The sequence below is a fragment of the Argiope bruennichi genome, chromosome 10, assembly GCF_947563725.1.
Source record: "Argiope bruennichi chromosome 10, qqArgBrue1.1, whole genome shotgun sequence".
Taxonomy (NCBI): domain Eukaryota; kingdom Metazoa; phylum Arthropoda; class Arachnida; order Araneae; family Araneidae; genus Argiope; species Argiope bruennichi.
Window position 1 is genome coordinate 93,475,960 of NC_079160.1, and position 18,537 is coordinate 93,494,496.

At 30.2% G+C, this 18,537-nt stretch overlaps 1 protein-coding gene across 2 annotated transcripts; it reads left to right on the forward strand.

Annotated features, from left to right (window-relative positions):
* Nucleotides 1-2,277: 2,277 nt before the first annotated feature.
* Nucleotides 2,278-17,387, forward strand: LOC129987979 (acetylcholinesterase-1-like). Of its 2 annotated transcripts, none has more exons than XM_056096032.1 (4): nucleotides 2,278-2,369; nucleotides 9,104-9,415; nucleotides 14,054-14,684; nucleotides 17,108-17,387. In XM_056096032.1, the coding sequence occupies exons 2-4, from the start codon at nucleotides 9,106-9,108 to the stop codon at nucleotides 17,247-17,249; spliced, it is 1,083 nt and encodes a 360-aa protein (XP_055952007.1). In that variant the 5' UTR covers nucleotides 2,278-2,369; nucleotides 9,104-9,105; the 3' UTR covers nucleotides 17,250-17,387. The 2 variants fall into 2 exon arrangements, with proteins under 2 accessions (XP_055952007.1, XP_055952008.1); XM_056096033.1 differs by having other exon boundaries at nucleotides 2,311-2,373.
* Nucleotides 17,388-18,537: the final 1,150 nt, after the last annotated feature.

Sequence of the window (18,537 nt, forward strand, 5' to 3'; positions counted from 1 at the left end):
TCAGTGCTGGTATACAGTATCCTCAGATGTGGGATTAATGCATCGATCGCCCAAATTTGCACTTTATCTTATATTTTATTTCCATTTAACTTTATATATATATGTGTGTGTGCGATTATATTTTAAAATCTAATTTAAACTTAATTAATTTCCTTATTTTTCACTCAATTCAGCACATATCAAATTCATTCTCAAATATTCTCTTATTTACTGATCCCATTCCACTTTTTCTATTTAATTAATACAACAGAAAGCTCTGTAAAAATGCTTTCGTAAGCGATTGCCACGCTCTGAGTGAAGGGATAAAAAATTCCTGACCGAAACTAATTCTTCTAAAAGATTCCTGATTCCCTCGCCTGTGGTCGACCCATGTACCTACCTATCGAAATCTCACAGTATATAATCACAGGGATAAATTTTTTATTAGCTTTTCGTCATTTCGTTTTGTGTCGTTCTGTGTTGTGCTCATCGCTTCTTGTAGTACAAAAAAAATCATGCCTCCCGGGATGCAAATAAAACGAAACTAAAAATTCAAAATATTATATATATATATATATATATATATATATATATATATATATATATATATATATATATAATTGATCTATTAATTAGCAATTATTCTAACAAATATTAAAATATGTAAATGCAAGTTCTACAAGTAATGCTTGATTCTCAGATACTGTGTCAGAAGCAAATGTTTTAAAATAAGGTGCAGGTAAGATTTTCGCAAATTACTATCTGCTACTTTTTTAAAAGTGACTGTTAATGATTTCTTACTAATTTATAATTTATTTTAAGAAATTTATACAATTTTATAATCAGTGCGTATTTTATTCTTCCTTTTTATTTACGCGTATTCGAAGAAAAAGTATTGCAATCGTAAAAAAATTCGTATACTAGATTTTGACGAATCTTCATGTTTTTGAAATGAAGTTTGAGTGAAACATGAGTTTGAAAAACATATTTTATCATATGAGACCATGATATTGTTTTGGTTTGAGGTTTTTGAAGTCTCAAAAAGCGTAGGCAACAAATTGGCGATTAATCGCTTTTGGGGCATCAATTTTTCGTTTTTAGTTACCAGAAAATAATGCAGAAGGTTGTTACATTTGGCGATTTATCGCCAACTAAAGTTGCAATTTGATTTCCAAATTATTAATTCTCTGAATTCTTACGAATTGTATTAATTAATTTAAGTCATTAACTAGTTTAAATCGGTTTGAAACAATCACGAGATTATCAGAGTACACTCGTGTCGTTTAAATCGGTTTGAAACAAACACTAGACTATCAGATTACGCATTCGTCGATATTTAGAAAAACGATGGTTTTTTTTTTTTTCATCTCAAAATCGGTCGAGCTCCAAAACTTTGTTGGCCAGCTAGAAAAATTGAAAATGAAAATGAAAGTTCAATTCGTAAGAATTCAGAGAATTAATTATATATATATATATATATATATATATATATATATATATATATATATATATATATATATATATATTAACCTTTTTAATTCTTCTGTATGAGTCCTTCAAGAAGGGTGAGCGCCTCGTAATTGTGGCTGAGAAGCTTCCGATATGGTGGTTGGTTCTTTCCACTCCTGTGTGAACAAAAGGTAGGGGTCTGGCTCCTTCCATTGATGACGGGACGTACTTTCTTAGGGAAAGGTTGTACCGTTGATGGCTCTTAGGACTCAACCACAGTTCCTGCCAGTGTTGCTATTGCAGTAGTCCGGTCATGCCTTCTGGGATGGGGCGAGGAGGGGTCTGAGTAGTGAATTTGTGAGTGTGATTACATTTCTGTAGAATTTCTTTATAACTCTTTAGAAGTAATATGAATAGAGACACTAGAAAAGAGTATAATAAACACATCTCGAAGATCATTTTCTTTCAAAACCTATTATCATTAAGATTTCTTATATGCTCATTAAGTGGGATGTAAAAATAATCAAAAGCGTTTTGGTATCTTTTTTTTACCAGCTTTTGTCATTAATTTTAAATAAATGTCTGATAACCTCTAGTTCATGAAGAGTGAGTAAAATTTCAAGATAAAATTTGTCGCTAATTTTTTGAATCTTATTTCAAACAGTAAAAATAATTGAGGGAGAAAACTGCATTTTTAAATATGCATATAAGTATAGCAAACTTTGAAAATGCTGATTCCAAATTTTAACTTACTTGATAATGAAATGACAGTGCTTTATTAGAGTACGACTTATCTGTCTATTAAATGGCATGATGCATCTTAATCAAAAATGCCTACATAAATGTTTTATATACTTATAAAAAGTGCCGACATCAGAAATATGCTCAGTTTGTCATAATTTTTACTCCCGTTTTCACTTCCAAGTAGCTCTACTTTTAAAGTAGGTAATTACCAAAAGTTTTTTTGTGTTTGTCTTTTACAATCATTTTTCGGCTTACAGCTAAATGATTTTATAAGCATTATAGCCTTCTTTTTTCTATACAGCTGATCTATTTGAATTTAAATTAACCGTCTCTCTTTCAATAGATTGAAGATGCAAATTCATTTAAAATTTGCTCTCAATTTTTCCTTTTTGTATAGTTTTTTCACTTTTGACAATTATAGGTGTTCACGCGACTGTAGCTTAACGCCAAACTTGGCAATCTTAAAATGACGGCAACCCCTTTACCCGCCCTTCCGGTCAAGTCTTTCAGGGGTTCATTTGAACGTTGACCCGCATCGGCTCCCCAGTCACCGCAAAAGCTATAAACTTCAGTTTGTAAGGCTTAACAAAGCCAACCACAATGCAATACCGCAATTAGCCATGTATTATATGAATTACTCTCCGTAAAAGGAGTATATAGAGTTGTAAATAAAGAAGTGAAGCAAAAGTGCAGTCCACTGCTCACTTCGAGCCGCTAATAGGTATTTTGTGGATTAGATTTAACAATTAGTTTTGCATTTCAACAGATTTTTAACATATTAATGATTTATTTCAGATATTTTTATTTTTTATTTTATTAACTTTTTTTTAAAACTTTTTTCGTATAGAGAAAGCAATGTAATCTTAAAAAAGCACATCAAACTGCAGATTTCGATGAATCTCTATGATTTGGTCTCAAGGAATTTGAAAGACATTTGTCTCTGACAAAGATAAGTTTAAACTGCTTTAAAGCAGACCTTAACTGCTTACCAGAAATTTGGTATATAGTTTTTACATTAAGACTTTCGTTTCTATCAAATTTTGACCAAATCAATTTGGAGAAAGTTTATTTGTTCTGGTATTCAAATAGAATTTAACATAACTACAGTATGATAAAAGCTAGATTAATAAAATTTATACATATTAACATCCAAAATGTAAATACCTGACATCGTACAACCAAATTCCCCACGAATGTGCCTTTTTGTTGGTCTATACTTTCATAAGCATGTAAACGCGATAGTTAAAAAACGTAAGTAATAAAAAAATTATAAAATTTGGTTTGTGATTTTGTGACTACAATTGTAGCTTTGTGACGAATTTTAATTTCAATCGGGTTCACCGCGTTTAAAACATGAATTCAACTTCCGGGTATCTATTGCAAAATACCAAGTATTAATTGCCAAAAATATCGCCGAGGCTCACATGATACACTTAGTAAAAATGTTAAGTTTTTTTCAAAAGATTATTATTTTGTACTTGTTATTCTCTAGTGCCTTGTAAAATAAAGCTTTGACCCAAGTTATACTTGTAATCACAAAATCCCATATCCTATTTGATTTATATAAGGGATTGTAATTTTGAGTTATCGCGTTTTTATGTTTCTGAAAATACTTTTAGTTGGACTGTCAACTTTTTGATGGATTTGACTCAAAATTTAATAGATGTCTACACTATAGATGTTAAATATGTGCACCAAATTTTATCCATAGAGCTTTCTTCCTTTCTTTCCTATACTTCTTATACAAGAAAGTAAAAGGTCGTCAAAATTTAAAGAAAAGAACTGTACAAAAATTAAGCTCAATTAACTAAAAAGGTATTTGTCTAATACTTTAAAATGATTTAAATACGTTTGATGCTATCATATTTTACAGGATATTGCCAAAAACTTACTTAATTTTTTTTATTAAAAGATTAACAAATGCTTCACGATACGCAAAGTATATGTGCGCCAAATTTAGTTCCTTACGTCAAATGGTCTATCCTAAAGTGCGCTAACACTTTACTATCCTAAAGTGCGCTAACACTTTACTATCCTAAAGTGCGCTAACACTTAATCACGAACTCACATGCAAACGCACATTCTTCTTTATGAATAGCACGAGTTAATATATTTTAAATTTCTAAAGAATTCTTGAAAAGATTTTTTCTGCTATCAATTGTTTTATGAGCCCTCTTATTGATTAAAAATTCATTATTTTATGAGTTTTATGGATAACTAGCCGGCTTTGGGGACCAGCCGGTTCGCCAATCTTAATGCACGTAAAAAATTTTAATAATTAAATATTTTATAGAACTCCCATTTTAATTGCTTCTTTATTAAAATATTTTAAGACTTCAAATTTTAATAGTCATATAATTCATTCATAATATTATAAAGGCATTCAGTCATAACGTAATATGTATTTCTCTAATTTTCTATTAGCTTCTGTAGAATTTATGCTTTAAATTAAAGTGGAAAGAATTAATCTGCAATTAATATAATAATATTTTTTACTGAAACAAAGCATTTTTTTATAATATGATTACTGATAACAGAGTCACTGAGCGTTTAAACTTTATGGGCACTAAAGAATATTTTTCTTAATTTATATAATATCTCAAGAAGTTTTCAACAAAATTTTTTCAGATTTGTCATGAACAGATCAATTAATTAACAATGTTTAGTTTTAAATGCATCAAACACTAAAAAAATAGACAGAATCATTTGAAATAATCTGTCGAAAACATATTAAACCTTCAAACTTAAGTCCGTATCCGTTGTCAACGATCAGAACACAATGCGCATGCGTGAATTTTCAGCGCCAATTATGGTAACGCAAATGCGTGAATTTTCTACGCCAGTTGGGGTAACGCTATGCAGATAAAAAAATTTTAATTTCCTTTGTTCTGTTTTATTTTAATTCAAAAGTACTTCAGAATGAATCTGAAAGATCGATTCATTAACAATGTTTAACTTTAAATGCATCAAACCTTAAGAAAATAAACAGAATCCTTTGAAATAATCTGCCGAAAATTTCTTAAGCCTATCCTCTTTAGCGTGGGAAAAAAACTGAAGCCTTACTCATTTGGCGGTGGGGAAAATAGAAGATTTTTTGGCGGGAAAATTAGTTTTTAATTAATAATTAAAATTCTAATTAAAAATTAAAAAAGGGACCCCAGGTGCACATTCCGAACCTTCAAGGTATGCATGTGCCAAATTTGGTAGCTGTAGGTCGAACCGTCTGGCCTGTAGAGCGCCAAAACACACACACACAGACATTGAGCTTTATATAAGTATAGATATGCGATAAAAATTGAAAATGATCTGGATCTTTTGAAAAATGTAAGTCCTAGACGATTATCTCCTCTAGATATATCTATCTGAATTTCTGTTTGATTAGTTTCCTAAACCCTGTAATTCATTATGGAAATAAATAAGAGAAATGGCAGATTTAGTGCTGTATCGAAATTTTGAGATACTTAATTATAATTATTTATGAAAATTTTGTTCAAGGAAATAAACTCGAAAATTGAACATTGGTGATTGGAGTTATTTTCAAACATGGTTCAACGCACATTCTTGAATTTTAAGTGAAAAAAAGTAACAACCATTTAATTTTATTGAAAAAAATGATTTAAGTCAAATAATTTTAATTTTTTTTTTGTATTTTACGCTTTTTCACGATAGAATTCATATTCTGGTTCCATAGAGTAACTTTTGGTAGATATAGTCATTTCATGTACACTGATGTTTTTAAGTTTTTGTATTGATTTTCTTTGTATTATTTTCAAAATTCATATAACGGATATAGTGTGAGAAATTCAACAAGCTTGATAATGGAAAATGAAGCTTTATACTACAAGACAGCATGAAACACCGGTAGTAAAATACAGCCAAAATATATAGAGGATCGATTTATAAAAATCAATAATATACAGACCAACAACAAATCGTTAATTGAATAACAAAACAGCACAACTTCTCAGCGTTAAACAACTGGTGAGATCACTTCACGATCAAGACTCTTAGCACAGAATTCGTTATATTATTTCCCTGTCGTGTATACGCTTCTTCTGGTATAAAAACTTTTAGATAAAATTCATTTTAATTTCCAATAAAGTTATGATAAAATATGTGCCTTTCGAAGTGACCAAGGGACGTCGCAAAGTGCCAGATAGTTACCAGATTTGTTGCCAGGCCGGGAGTCGTTAACCTATTAGAAAATCTGTAGAATTCTTTTCCATATTATGGGATTAGATATGCAGGAAATCAGTATTGCAGATTTCTAATGATTTTATAAGTAGTATTTCAAAATAGCTTTTAATGACGATTTAATATTAAGGTTCTTAAGCCTCTACGGGGATGCTTGACTTGTCTTTATTCAATTTTTACATTTTGTTATGTCTTTTTGCCCATTTCGAAAGATAAGATGTTATATATGTTTATGTTACAGTTGTATTGTTGTATGTTTTAAATTGTTAATGGTTATACATATAATGGGTGATTCAGAAGCCCGTTAACATTTGAACATTCAATAATTCACTGAATTGTTTTGGTAGAGGTGTAAAAATTGACACACATGCTAGAAATAACAAGAGGTTTTGTAAAACTCAAAAAAGGACCAACATATGGCGGTGGACTGCAAAAAATCAGTGACGCCGCATGAAATGGGCTGTAGCGAGAGAGAGAATCAAATGCACCAGCAATCGCTCCATGTTGACTTTTCCAGAAAAAGCACTGTTAATAAGCTGTACTATCATAATGGAGAATCTGCTACAGCAGCGTTACGATCCTATTGCCATAAGAAGGATTTCAGATAGATAAATGTCCATTGATAAATAAAGAAAATGATAGCAAAATTCGAGGCCACGGATTGTTTAAATGATAGGCCCCGTAATGATCATGACGCAGTGGATTATAGGCGAATGACGGCCGAAATGTTGAGCCTTTGTTATAAAGAACTGTCTTTGCTAATCAATTGCTATGGTAATTATCTCTATTGAACCATATGAAGCGCCATCTTCTAGCCTTTTTTTTTTTGTACTTTTTTGTACGGGTGGTTCAAAAAAGTCCCATGTTATTTAAAGCATGTGTGTCAATTTTTACCTCTCTACCTACATTATTCCGTAAATTACTGAATTATTAATCCTCCAGCTGCCTTTCCCAAGATTGGCAAATAGTTCATCTTCTATTGCATCCCGCGTTTTTCGCAATTTAGAGCGTTTATTTTTATGGTTACAGATTTTTATTATATTATATTACTAGCCGCCTTTGGCGACCAGCCGGTTCACCAGTATTACCACTCGCTACAATTTTCAATTAAATATTTTCAGTAACTTGTCTCTTAATAGCTTCTCAAACAAAAATTTTTAATCTTCAAATTTTGATAGTCATACCAAATTTATACTGTTGTTTAGATCGTTTACTATATACATTTTCCTAATTTGTTGCCATTTCTGGTAAAACGTCAACTTTAATTTAAAGTGGAAATGCTGAGATTGCAATTAATATAAAGATATTTTTTAATGAAACCAAGCGTTTTATTTTATTTATCATTTTTATTGTTATTTATTTATTATTATTATTATTGAATATGAGTACTGCAGACAGAATCACTCGGTATTTAAGTCTTATGTGAATTATAAAATATTTTTCATAATTTATGTAATATCTCAAAGAATAATTCAACAAAAATTTCTCAGATTCAGCATAAAATTCAGTTTTTAGTTTTGCTTTCAAAGGGATTGAAATGAAATCCAAAATAATATTTTGTTCCGGCCTATAAATATATTTCAAAAATTATGAAGTCTAAATTTAATGCAGTAACGTATCATATTCTGAGAAATATTCTGGACACACCAAATTTTAAATAAATGAATGAATGTTCCTATTTTCAACGATCAACTAAGACTGATTTATGAAGTTTTGAATGTTAAAAATTTAGAAAAACTCAACATTTTCATAATTTTAGTCCAATTAATCTTGAGAAACCTGCTCTCTGATTGGCGTATTTTCTTTGAAACGATCGATGAAAAATCTAAAATTATCCTTTTTTATTGAATAGTGATATTCAAACTTTCATAAATCAGTCAGTTTAAGTGATTGATTTAGTTGATTGGAAATTAACTCTTTTTATTTAAAATATTAGTCTTTCAAGAACATTTTGTTAAACGTGATTTCCACAGCAGAAGCTTTATGTAAAATCAAAAATTCGTTATATATTAGAGTATTTATTGGATCAAGTTACATAAAATATAATCATTTTCCATTTAGACCATTTTAGCAGATCTGTGTCTATTACTAAAGGTTTACAAATTAGCAGTGTGGCCCTGATTTGAATGAATATCCTGTTCATATTAAACAAAACTTGCCTTAAAATAAAACTGATTTATTGGATTAATAATAAAGATAGTGTAAAAGATCATAAAATAATTTTTCTTGAATTTATTTTTTAGAAAAAAATAATATTTCATATTTTTTCATTTCCTACAGACACGTGACGAAAATCATATTTTTGCAGATTTCATTTCCAAAAAGATTTAATTTATTTTTAAATGGAGCTTTAATCGATGTGATGGCAACACTTTGAAAAAAGCTAATTTTTCCCCCATGAAGGCGAAACGTGCTCGTGCAGCTTAAATTTTATTTTTATTTTGTAAGGAAAATATTTATATTAAATTTGACTAAATGTCTAAAATTTGTTATTTTCATATTAACAAATTCAAATAGAACATTATTAATTTAACAGAATCTTCCCTTTAATGTGCTGCTTGAATTGGCGCCAATATGGTAACCCAAACAAGTAAACAAAGTCGCTCATTTAACAGCCCTATAAACAATATTATTTATCTTGTCAGCCATGAGTTTTTTTTTCGATGACTTGGTATTTTTTGGCGATATAAAGGGCACATTAAAGTAGATTTCAACCGAAATTTTTTGTTTCTTTTAGGCATGTATGATATGTATATGGCGCTTCAGTGGGTGAGAACTAATATAGCATCATTCGGTGGCGACAAAGACCTCATCACTTTGAGTGGCGAAAGTGCAGGAGCCATATCCGTCAGCTTGTTCTGTGTGTCACCGCTGACCAAGGGTATGTTCAGCAGAGCCATCATGGAAAGTGCCTCGGCCATCTTACTCACACCCACCGAACTGCAGAATAACCTGAATTTCAGTCAACAGATAGCAAAGATTGTCGGTTGTGCATCTGACACCAAAACGATTGAGAGCGATCCGAAATCTGTTGTTGGCTGCCTCAGAAGTAATGCAATTTTCAAATTATTTAAACTTTTTACAATTCTGATTTTCCATTAAAAGTTTTAAAGATTTTGTACTATAGAAATTCCTCTTCCCATAAAAGAAACGTCACGATTGTCGCACTTCTAAATGATTAGCTTTGTTCTGTTTGGCATAATTTAAGAAGTTCATAATTTTTCTGTAGTTTTTTTTTATTACCTTATCCTATTATACGATATCATCCTACTGTATGGTAAAGATGTTATACTATTAGAATTCCCCTGCTCATGTAGGAAATGGTACAATTGTAGCACCTCTAAATGATTCCTATAGCTTTATTACCTGTCTAGGGTAATTTACGAAATTCGTAATTTCTCAGTAGATTTTTTACTTTCTTATCATATTATACGATATCGTCCTATTGTATGGTAAAGATGCACTTTTAGAATCCCCCTTCCCATATAAGAAATGGCACAATGGTCACAACAATAATGATTGACTTCTCTACATTGTCTGGGGTAATTTACGAAATTCATAATTTCTCTGTAGATTTTTTACTTGCTTATCCTATTAAACGATATCGTCCTGTTATATGATAAATATGCACTTTTGGAATCCCCCTTCCCATATCAGAAATGGCACAATGGTCGCATCTGTAATGATTGACTTCCTACATTGTCTGGGGTAATTTACAAAATTCGTAATTTCTCTGCAGATTTTTTTTTTACTGTTTTATCTTATTATTCGATTTCGTCCTACTATATGGTAAAGATGTACTATTAGAATTCCTCTTTCCATGTAAGAAATGATACAATTGTTGCGCCACTAAATGATTGGCCTTCCTACATTGTCTGGGTAATTTAGGAGATTCATAATTTCTTCGTAGATTTTTTTGCTATCTTATCCTATTATACGATATCGTCTTATAATATGGTAAAAATGTACTATTAGAATTCCTTTTCCCATATAGGAAATAGTACAACTGTCCCACCATTAAATGATTGGCTTCCCTACATTGTCAACAATAATTTACGAGATTTATATATATATATATTGCTATTTTATTCTATTATATCGATGTCGTCTTATTATATGTTAAAGATTAGGATTCCTCTTCCCATATAGGAAATGATAAAACATTTGAACCACTAAATGATTGGCTTTCCTACATTGTCTGGCTAATTTAGAAGATTTATAATTTCTTCGTAGATTTTTTTACTATTTTATCCTTTTATACGATATCTGTTATTGGTTACCTCCGAAGTAATACAACGTTAAAATAATTTTAATTTCTTGTAGTTCATCTTTTCTTTATGGGCTGGATATATACTGTATTATTAGGACGTTGTTATGCTGATTATTAGAATATATGCTTGTATTGTTAGGATGGGCGCGATATGTGTTACTGTTAGGACTGCATATTGCTATATTGATAAGATGATTGTAACACTTTTTCCCATTTAAAAGAAGTGTTTTACAATCATTCTATTACTAAACGATTAGTTTTCCTATTTGTCAGGGATAATATACAATATTTGCAATGTTTCTGTAGATATTTTTTATTCCCCTATCCTATTGTATCATGATTTATGAGATAATTATGTTAATTGCTGATAAGAGAAAGCAAGAAATTTAACCATGTGTGCACTAGAAGAGGAAAGTTCAATTTATATGTTGATGATTTGGAAAGAGGGAAAAGATGAGAGAACACATGGAATCTTATCATCGTTAAACCTAAAATTCTACTCAAATTCTTTCAAACTCGACTCAACTTCCTTTAATCTAAACGTAAATAATATGGATTGCTAATCAAGATAAGAAAGAAAATAACATTATTCATTATCGGAAAACTTATGTTTCAAGCTTATATTATTCTCTTAAGTTATTCTATCTCAGAATATAATATAATTATATTGATCACGAGGTCAAACACCGAAACGCGATCCTGTGTGCACTGGGCTCGAAGAGGAGAGTGCAGTCTATATTTCGATGACTTGAAAGCAAAGTAAAATATTTACTCACTTATTTTGTTGTAAGAAAATACATGGAATTTAAAAGTAAATTCATTAAAATGGAAAATTGAAAAAGTTATTAAAATCTGTATTTTAAGAAAAGCTATAGCAAGCTGGAGATATTTTTTTCAGAGTAATTTCTTAATGAAATACTTTTAATCTTGTTTAAATAAATAAATAAAATCCTACTTACGTTAAATATTTATTAAATATATAATACCAGTAGCTAACAATATTAAATTTAAAATATCTATATGACATTTCTTCAAAAACGGATAATTAATTACAGAAACTTTCGAAGATAATAAGTTTGAAGTAACCATGAATATTTTTTTAATTTACATTACATGCAATAAAAAGATTAAATTGCAGATAAAAAGCTCATTCATTTTAAATAATATGTGGCGAAATTGTTAAATCCGTATAAGTATTTTATTCAGAAGAAGATGGATTAAAAGGACATGATAGTTTTTATGACGAACTCAAGTATTGAGAAATAAAACTTGAATTGAAAAAACGTGACTTGAACTAGAAAATTAAAATGCAATATTAAATAATATTTTTATAATTTTCAGCCAATTTCAAAACTGTCAAAAGAATTTTTAACAATTTCATAAATAATGAAGTTATTCAGAAAATAATTCCTCGTTAATAGACGGGGGGAAAAATGGCTAGCAAATGAAGTGAAATTACTTCGTTCCAATGCTGATCTGCCTCATTATACATTATTTTTTTCATCCACTTTTGATATTAAATCCCATTTAAAGTCTTAATGTCATCATCAATCTGACTGCTGAGAGGTTAAGTTATACTAATGGGATGATTTGTTACTGAACTCCATGTTTCACGATTATTAGGACTCTTTCAAAAGAACCCTTATGACAGAAACACTGACATTTGAACTTGAAGCGAAATTTGAGGGGAAATTTAATCAATTTAAGTAATTAACCTTTGACGATTGGAAGTGCGTGAGGAATATGAACTTTCTAATCTGCCTTTGGGCTCATTGGTTCTTCAGAGGCTTTCATATCAAAATAGAGTGATTGGAGAAAAACTCAAAACACTATTCTTATTAAACTATATATCTTGTTATCAAACTACTATTTAAATTTACTTGGTTCTTTGACATCAATACTTGAATAGCTTCTAAATGGGATAGTATTCCCACAAATAACGAAAGAAAACGTTAATTTTAAATAAAAACGCAGATCTCTTTTCATGTGTAAAACAATATGTTTAGATACTATAATTTATTTTGCTATTATTTCCGAAAATCAATTTCATGACTTTCTAATGTGTCCGGTAATAAATCGTGTCAAATGTGTGTCAACCGGTAATAAATTGTGTCAATGGTAATAAATCGTGTCAAATGTATCTATCTATTCACGTAAATTAAGAAAATATAGATCGCCAAGTCCATGGTATCTCACAAATGCTATGTTTATTAAGTTCCTGAGAATTTGGCGTCTAGAATAAGAAATGTAACTCCAACTCATGGTATTGAAATTTTATGAGCCCATTCATGGCTACGTATCATGAATAGTCCATCTTCGTTTAAGAATGTAGATACCATGAATGTATATGACTAGTTCTCGATGGCATTCAAATAGTTTATAGTTTTCATTGTGCTGTCTACGACAACCACATACATTTAATCATGCAAACACTTCCCGTCAGTGATCAGCGATCTCTACACCCAATAAAGAATTATGATTTTATCTTCGGTATGATACAACGAAATCGTTTCGTCATTGGTATTTTTTTATTCTACTATACAGAGTTCCATTGATGTTCTCATATATTCACAGTAAATGTGACTGATGGTATCGTAGAGTCAAGAATAAACCTTTGGTTAGTTTAGTGAAGCTTTTGTTATATAATCGAAAATATTTTGAAATTGTCTTGCCTAAATCTGTGACTACTCTAATATAAACTATTATATATAATATAACATAATTTTACTAAATATAATGGCCTTCTCATATGGTTAATGAATTGATTCAATCAATGCATTCACGTCTACTGCTCGATTTATCTTCACTAATCTATATTTTGTAGATACAAGCTACCGTGTCATAAGAATTGCTGTCAAATTTTTCCTCTTTCGGAGAGTAGTTACAAATCGGTGGTTGTTACAGGTTTGTTGTTTTGGGGACAGTGATCAAGGCTTAGCAATGAACTCGTGACTCGCTTAAATCTTAGGTCTTATATTTTATTTTGCGTTACGACAGCTAAATTTATACCAATTTAAATCGGAGGTTTCCTTCAACGTATTGTTTACGTTAAAGTTTGTTGTGAAAATTAAATATTGTTTGACACAGTTTAATCAAAAATAAGTTCGATTACAAATGAAATTGGATAAAGAAAAACCTTTGTTAACGTAATCCGAGAAAGATTCCTCCCAAAGTTTAGCAGAATTTCTGAACCAGCATTCAATACAGTCCTTTGTATGTTCTTAAATTTCATCTTGGCGAAAAATTAATTGTCTTTAAGGGAGCAGAACCCAAGAAGGCATCATAATCATTAGAAATGTCGCTTTACACAATTAGACTTTCATTGATTCGAACATATTGTTATTGTTTTTCAATATAAATCATCACTTAACTGATTGACATCGTCTAATGAATTATTTTTTTATATTTTCTCTTTAGATCAAAATGCCACTGATCTTGCCATTGCGCTCTGGTCTTTAGATCCCACAGCCACTATATATTACTGGCCTCAATTCGGTGACGATCTCTTTCCGACAAACACTTTAGATGATATCCGTAATGGCAACTTTCACAATGTCCCCCTCTTCATTGGCAACAACCGGGATGAAGGGTCCTTCTTTATCACCACATCCGATCCCAAAACATTTGGATTCTTTGGACAGAAAGACACCTATGTCAACAAGACCTATGCAGATCAGGTGATCCACAAATTCTTCAGCACCTATAACAATATTGAAGGAGTTTTTCAGTATTATTTCGCGGATGTGCCAAATAATGATTATGGGGAAATCAGGAGTCAACTCTACACTGCAGTTGGAGACACGACTCTTTTATGTGCAACTGTCTACTTTGCCGAGAGATACGCAGGAACATATGATGATACCTATTTTTACTTTTTCCTCCATAGACCTAGTAACAGTGTGTGGGCTCCATGGATGGGGACGACACACTTTGATGAAGTACAATTTGTATTTGGAGAACCTATTCGGAAGCCTGAACTTTACCAGCTTGATGAAGTAACACTCAGCAGGAATATGATTGAAATTTGGACAAATTTCGCTAAATATGGGTAAGTAATCATTATACATTCAAACTGGAATTAGCTATTGTGATATTACGACCAAAAAAATAATTCGAAAAATTACTTGGAGACATTTTATACATTTTTCATAAGAACTGTATGAAGAAAATTTAGTAATCTTTAACCATCATTGGTTGTGAATGATTTATCATTTCATTGGAATGAAATATGTAAACAAATTGTAAACAGATTATATACGATATCATGTAATTAATTAAAACGATAAAATTCTGTTGGGGGAAGTGGTTAAACTCAAGATTTCTTTAAGGATTCTTGTCGCAATTACAAAAGATTTGGTACACTGATTTTCAAATTATTTTATCCACATATCTTAAGCGAGATGTTTGAGTGCAACAAAGCTCAATGGATTATTGTGTTGCTTGTAATTTTCTTTTTTAAAATATCGTTTAAAACTGTATTTATCAAACTCTGAAGTGCATGCCACATTTTACCTGCTTTATAAAATATTCGAAATGAGCACCATTCCATGATCTTATCCGATGTTTATCATTATAATAAAATATTTTTGCTACTAACTGTACGAAATTGAGCAGATGAATTTTGGCTTCAAACCATCGGATAGTTCATACTTCTCTAAATAGAAAAAAGAGAAGCGATATGTCAAGCATTTTGCCTCTTTTATAATATCCTTTCAACAATATTTTTTTTTCGTTCCTTACTGAGAAGAAGAAACTTTGCTATCAATAATTTGTTTAGGAGATTATCAATGAAAATTTAATGTTAAACAACAATTTGAATACTCCTAAAAAACATTTGTAATTTTCTCTCTTTAAGTTCATTCTTTAAGTCGACAAAAACGAGAGAGAGTGTATACTTTAATTTCTTGTATCCTTCTAATTTTTAGTATACATTTATGATATAATTTTGATTAGAGAAGAAGAATTTTCTTAACAGTAAAGAGAATAGAATATACATCTTGTCTCTCTTTCTGTTGTTCAAGATGATTCAAAACAAGATACATTTGTTAAAATCCCCCAATTAAATTTCCTTCATTTAATTTATCATTTTTCTTAATTCTAGTCTTATATTGTTAAAGTAAGAAATATGCGTTGGTGGTTGTAAGATGAAATCCAACAAACTGGAAAATGGAAAACGGCTCTTTATTCCATAAAAAAATATGAAATATAGGTTGGAATAAACATAACCGAGGTTACACAAACAACCATAGTTGTAAAGACTTATAAAAGCAAAGAGAATATATCATAAGCTCTCAAAGTAGAAATGAAAACACTCCAAAGAGAGAATTGTTTTTACTCGTTTTAGCACCTTCACTTATGTAGTTTCTATGACAGTGAATTGAAATTTCTAGAAGAATCTCTGTATCTTGGCTCTTAATAGAGATATTACTATAATTCTTGTTATTTTAGAATCTTTATTTTTGTAGTCAATTCATCACCAAGTTTCCAAATGTTTACTAAGTATGTTACCAAATTCGGGGTTCACTTAGCTGGCATATAGGCATCTATCAAAATTATCTGTAAATATCTCTTCTTTATTATAAGACTAACTCATCAGGGGAATAATACTGCAGATATGCATCAATTTGCACATAAACGCCTGTCGCTTCCTTTGATTAATTTGACAAAAATTTTATAAGGAATTACATTTTTTGTTTAAAGACTAAATACGAATACAGTACACTCCCGATTTTCCGCGGAATTGGGTGGCGTGGCAGCCGCGGATAACAAAAATCGCGGATAATCCGAAAAAAGCTAAAAACGGGTATAGCAAAAGAGAAAACAGTCATTCCAACTTTGAAAAATCGTTTTATGTACAATAAAACGTAAAATAAACAGCAGGAAATGTTTAACTAACGCTTAATATTTTAGTATATCATTCAAAACTAACCTAAAATGCATTTTGTTAATGAAAACAGAAAAGTGCTTTGTATTTACGAGAGGCGTCAAGGATACACAGAAAAATTAATACATATGCATTGTTTTAATATTGTAATGTATTATGCAATTACAAAAGCATAACTGTAAAACTACACCTTTTTGAAGAAATCAGTCATTTGTGTTTGCTTCTTGCTTTGGAAGCATTTTCTCTTTGCTTGGTAGAAAAAAAAAAAAAAAAAAAACTTAATGCGGCAGGCGCGGATAATCGGGAGTCTACTGTACGACTAAATACATTTGTCTTGTTGCGTCTTTGATTTGTCACGTTCTGAGACAGATACAGTGACATATGGAACAATAGATAGATAAACATAGCTTCTTAAACGGTATTTATGGTATAGTATCTGAAATATGGAGATACAGTAAAAACTCTAGGTTGAAATTTTCGATGATTACTACTTTTTCTCTCCTTTTTGTATACAGGAGGCAAAAATATAAAACAAGCACTCAAATGTAATTACTTAGAAATTGAATTAATACTTTTTTTATTTGCAGGTATCCTACCTTTAACTGGCCGAAATACTCCAACGACACTCATGATTTAATTTACTTAGATACAACGTTTAAAACAGGCATTTATGGCACTGGTCCTCATCTTAACAACTGCAATTTCTTACGAAGTCATTTCGGATTTTAATTTTTTCAACATCTTGCAAGTGAATTGTTATTCGACGCCACTTTCTCTAATGTCGCATATAATGTCAGTTATTGTATCAAAAAACTGAAAAATCTTGCAGCTGTTTGTTGAATAACTCAATAAAGAAGTGTGACTTCATTTGTGTTAATTTTTCTTTTTTGTATGCTTTAACGATAACAAATAAAAACTGAAATATTAATAGAAATTCAAAAATATGAATATATTTTTAGTAAACATATCAAACATACAATTATTTTAGCAATATTTATTCGATGATTGAAATGAGTAAGTAAAAATGGGTTAACATAAAAAGGAATATTGACAAAGAAATCAACGATCCATCAATTCTAAAAATCTTATTTCAATTATATACAACATATCTTTGAGCGAAACGATTAAAACATTTCATAAAGTAAAAATTCGCTTGAATGGAAATTTATTGAGACTCATAGGCGAATATTTTAAATACATGCCAATTAAAAGTATTTCGCTATTTCATTATAAGCTTTAAAGTTAAAATTGTCTATCTGTTTTTCTCTATCATAATACCTATGCCTTATGGTAGAGAAAAACAAATAAACAATTCGATAGATAAGTTTAAACTCATGATAAACATCAATTGCTTAATAGACATACAAAATTATAAATCAATTTATCAATTTCATGCTTTTGTAATCAGAGTGTTAATTAATTACAATACAGGCTGACTTCCTGAGAATGGTTTTGTTTCAAAATTTGATAAAATCTACGAAAACCATGTTCTAAATTTCATCCGTCTAGCTGAAAGGCACAGGCAATCAACATTCCGAAAATGTATTTTTTTCACTATGGAGGGTTTGTAACATAAGATCCATCAAAAGGCTGAAATTGTCCATGATTAAAATACTTCCACTTTGTATACTTTGCTGACGAGAAAGTAAAAAAGAAATGTGAAGATTTGAGACCTGTTGATTTAAGAGGAGTACGCCTCTAATTATAAAAAATACGAAGCTATGGACATAAAGAGAAAGAGCAAAGAAAAATTATTCTTTTAGACAAGTAAAGTTATTTTCATAGTAAATTTCAAATTTACTGAGATGAATTGCTCTTTCGACAATAATATATAGAAATACATTTAATAGAGATAAAATATACAAAAAGAATTTTTTTGAAGAAAGCCGATTTTATTTTGTAAATTTCTAGTAAATAAGATATTCATCTAGATCACCTAATTCGCCCAGAACATTGTAAGATACAACCACAATGTTATTCGATATTCTTAATGTTGTACCTCATCTTCATGTTATTT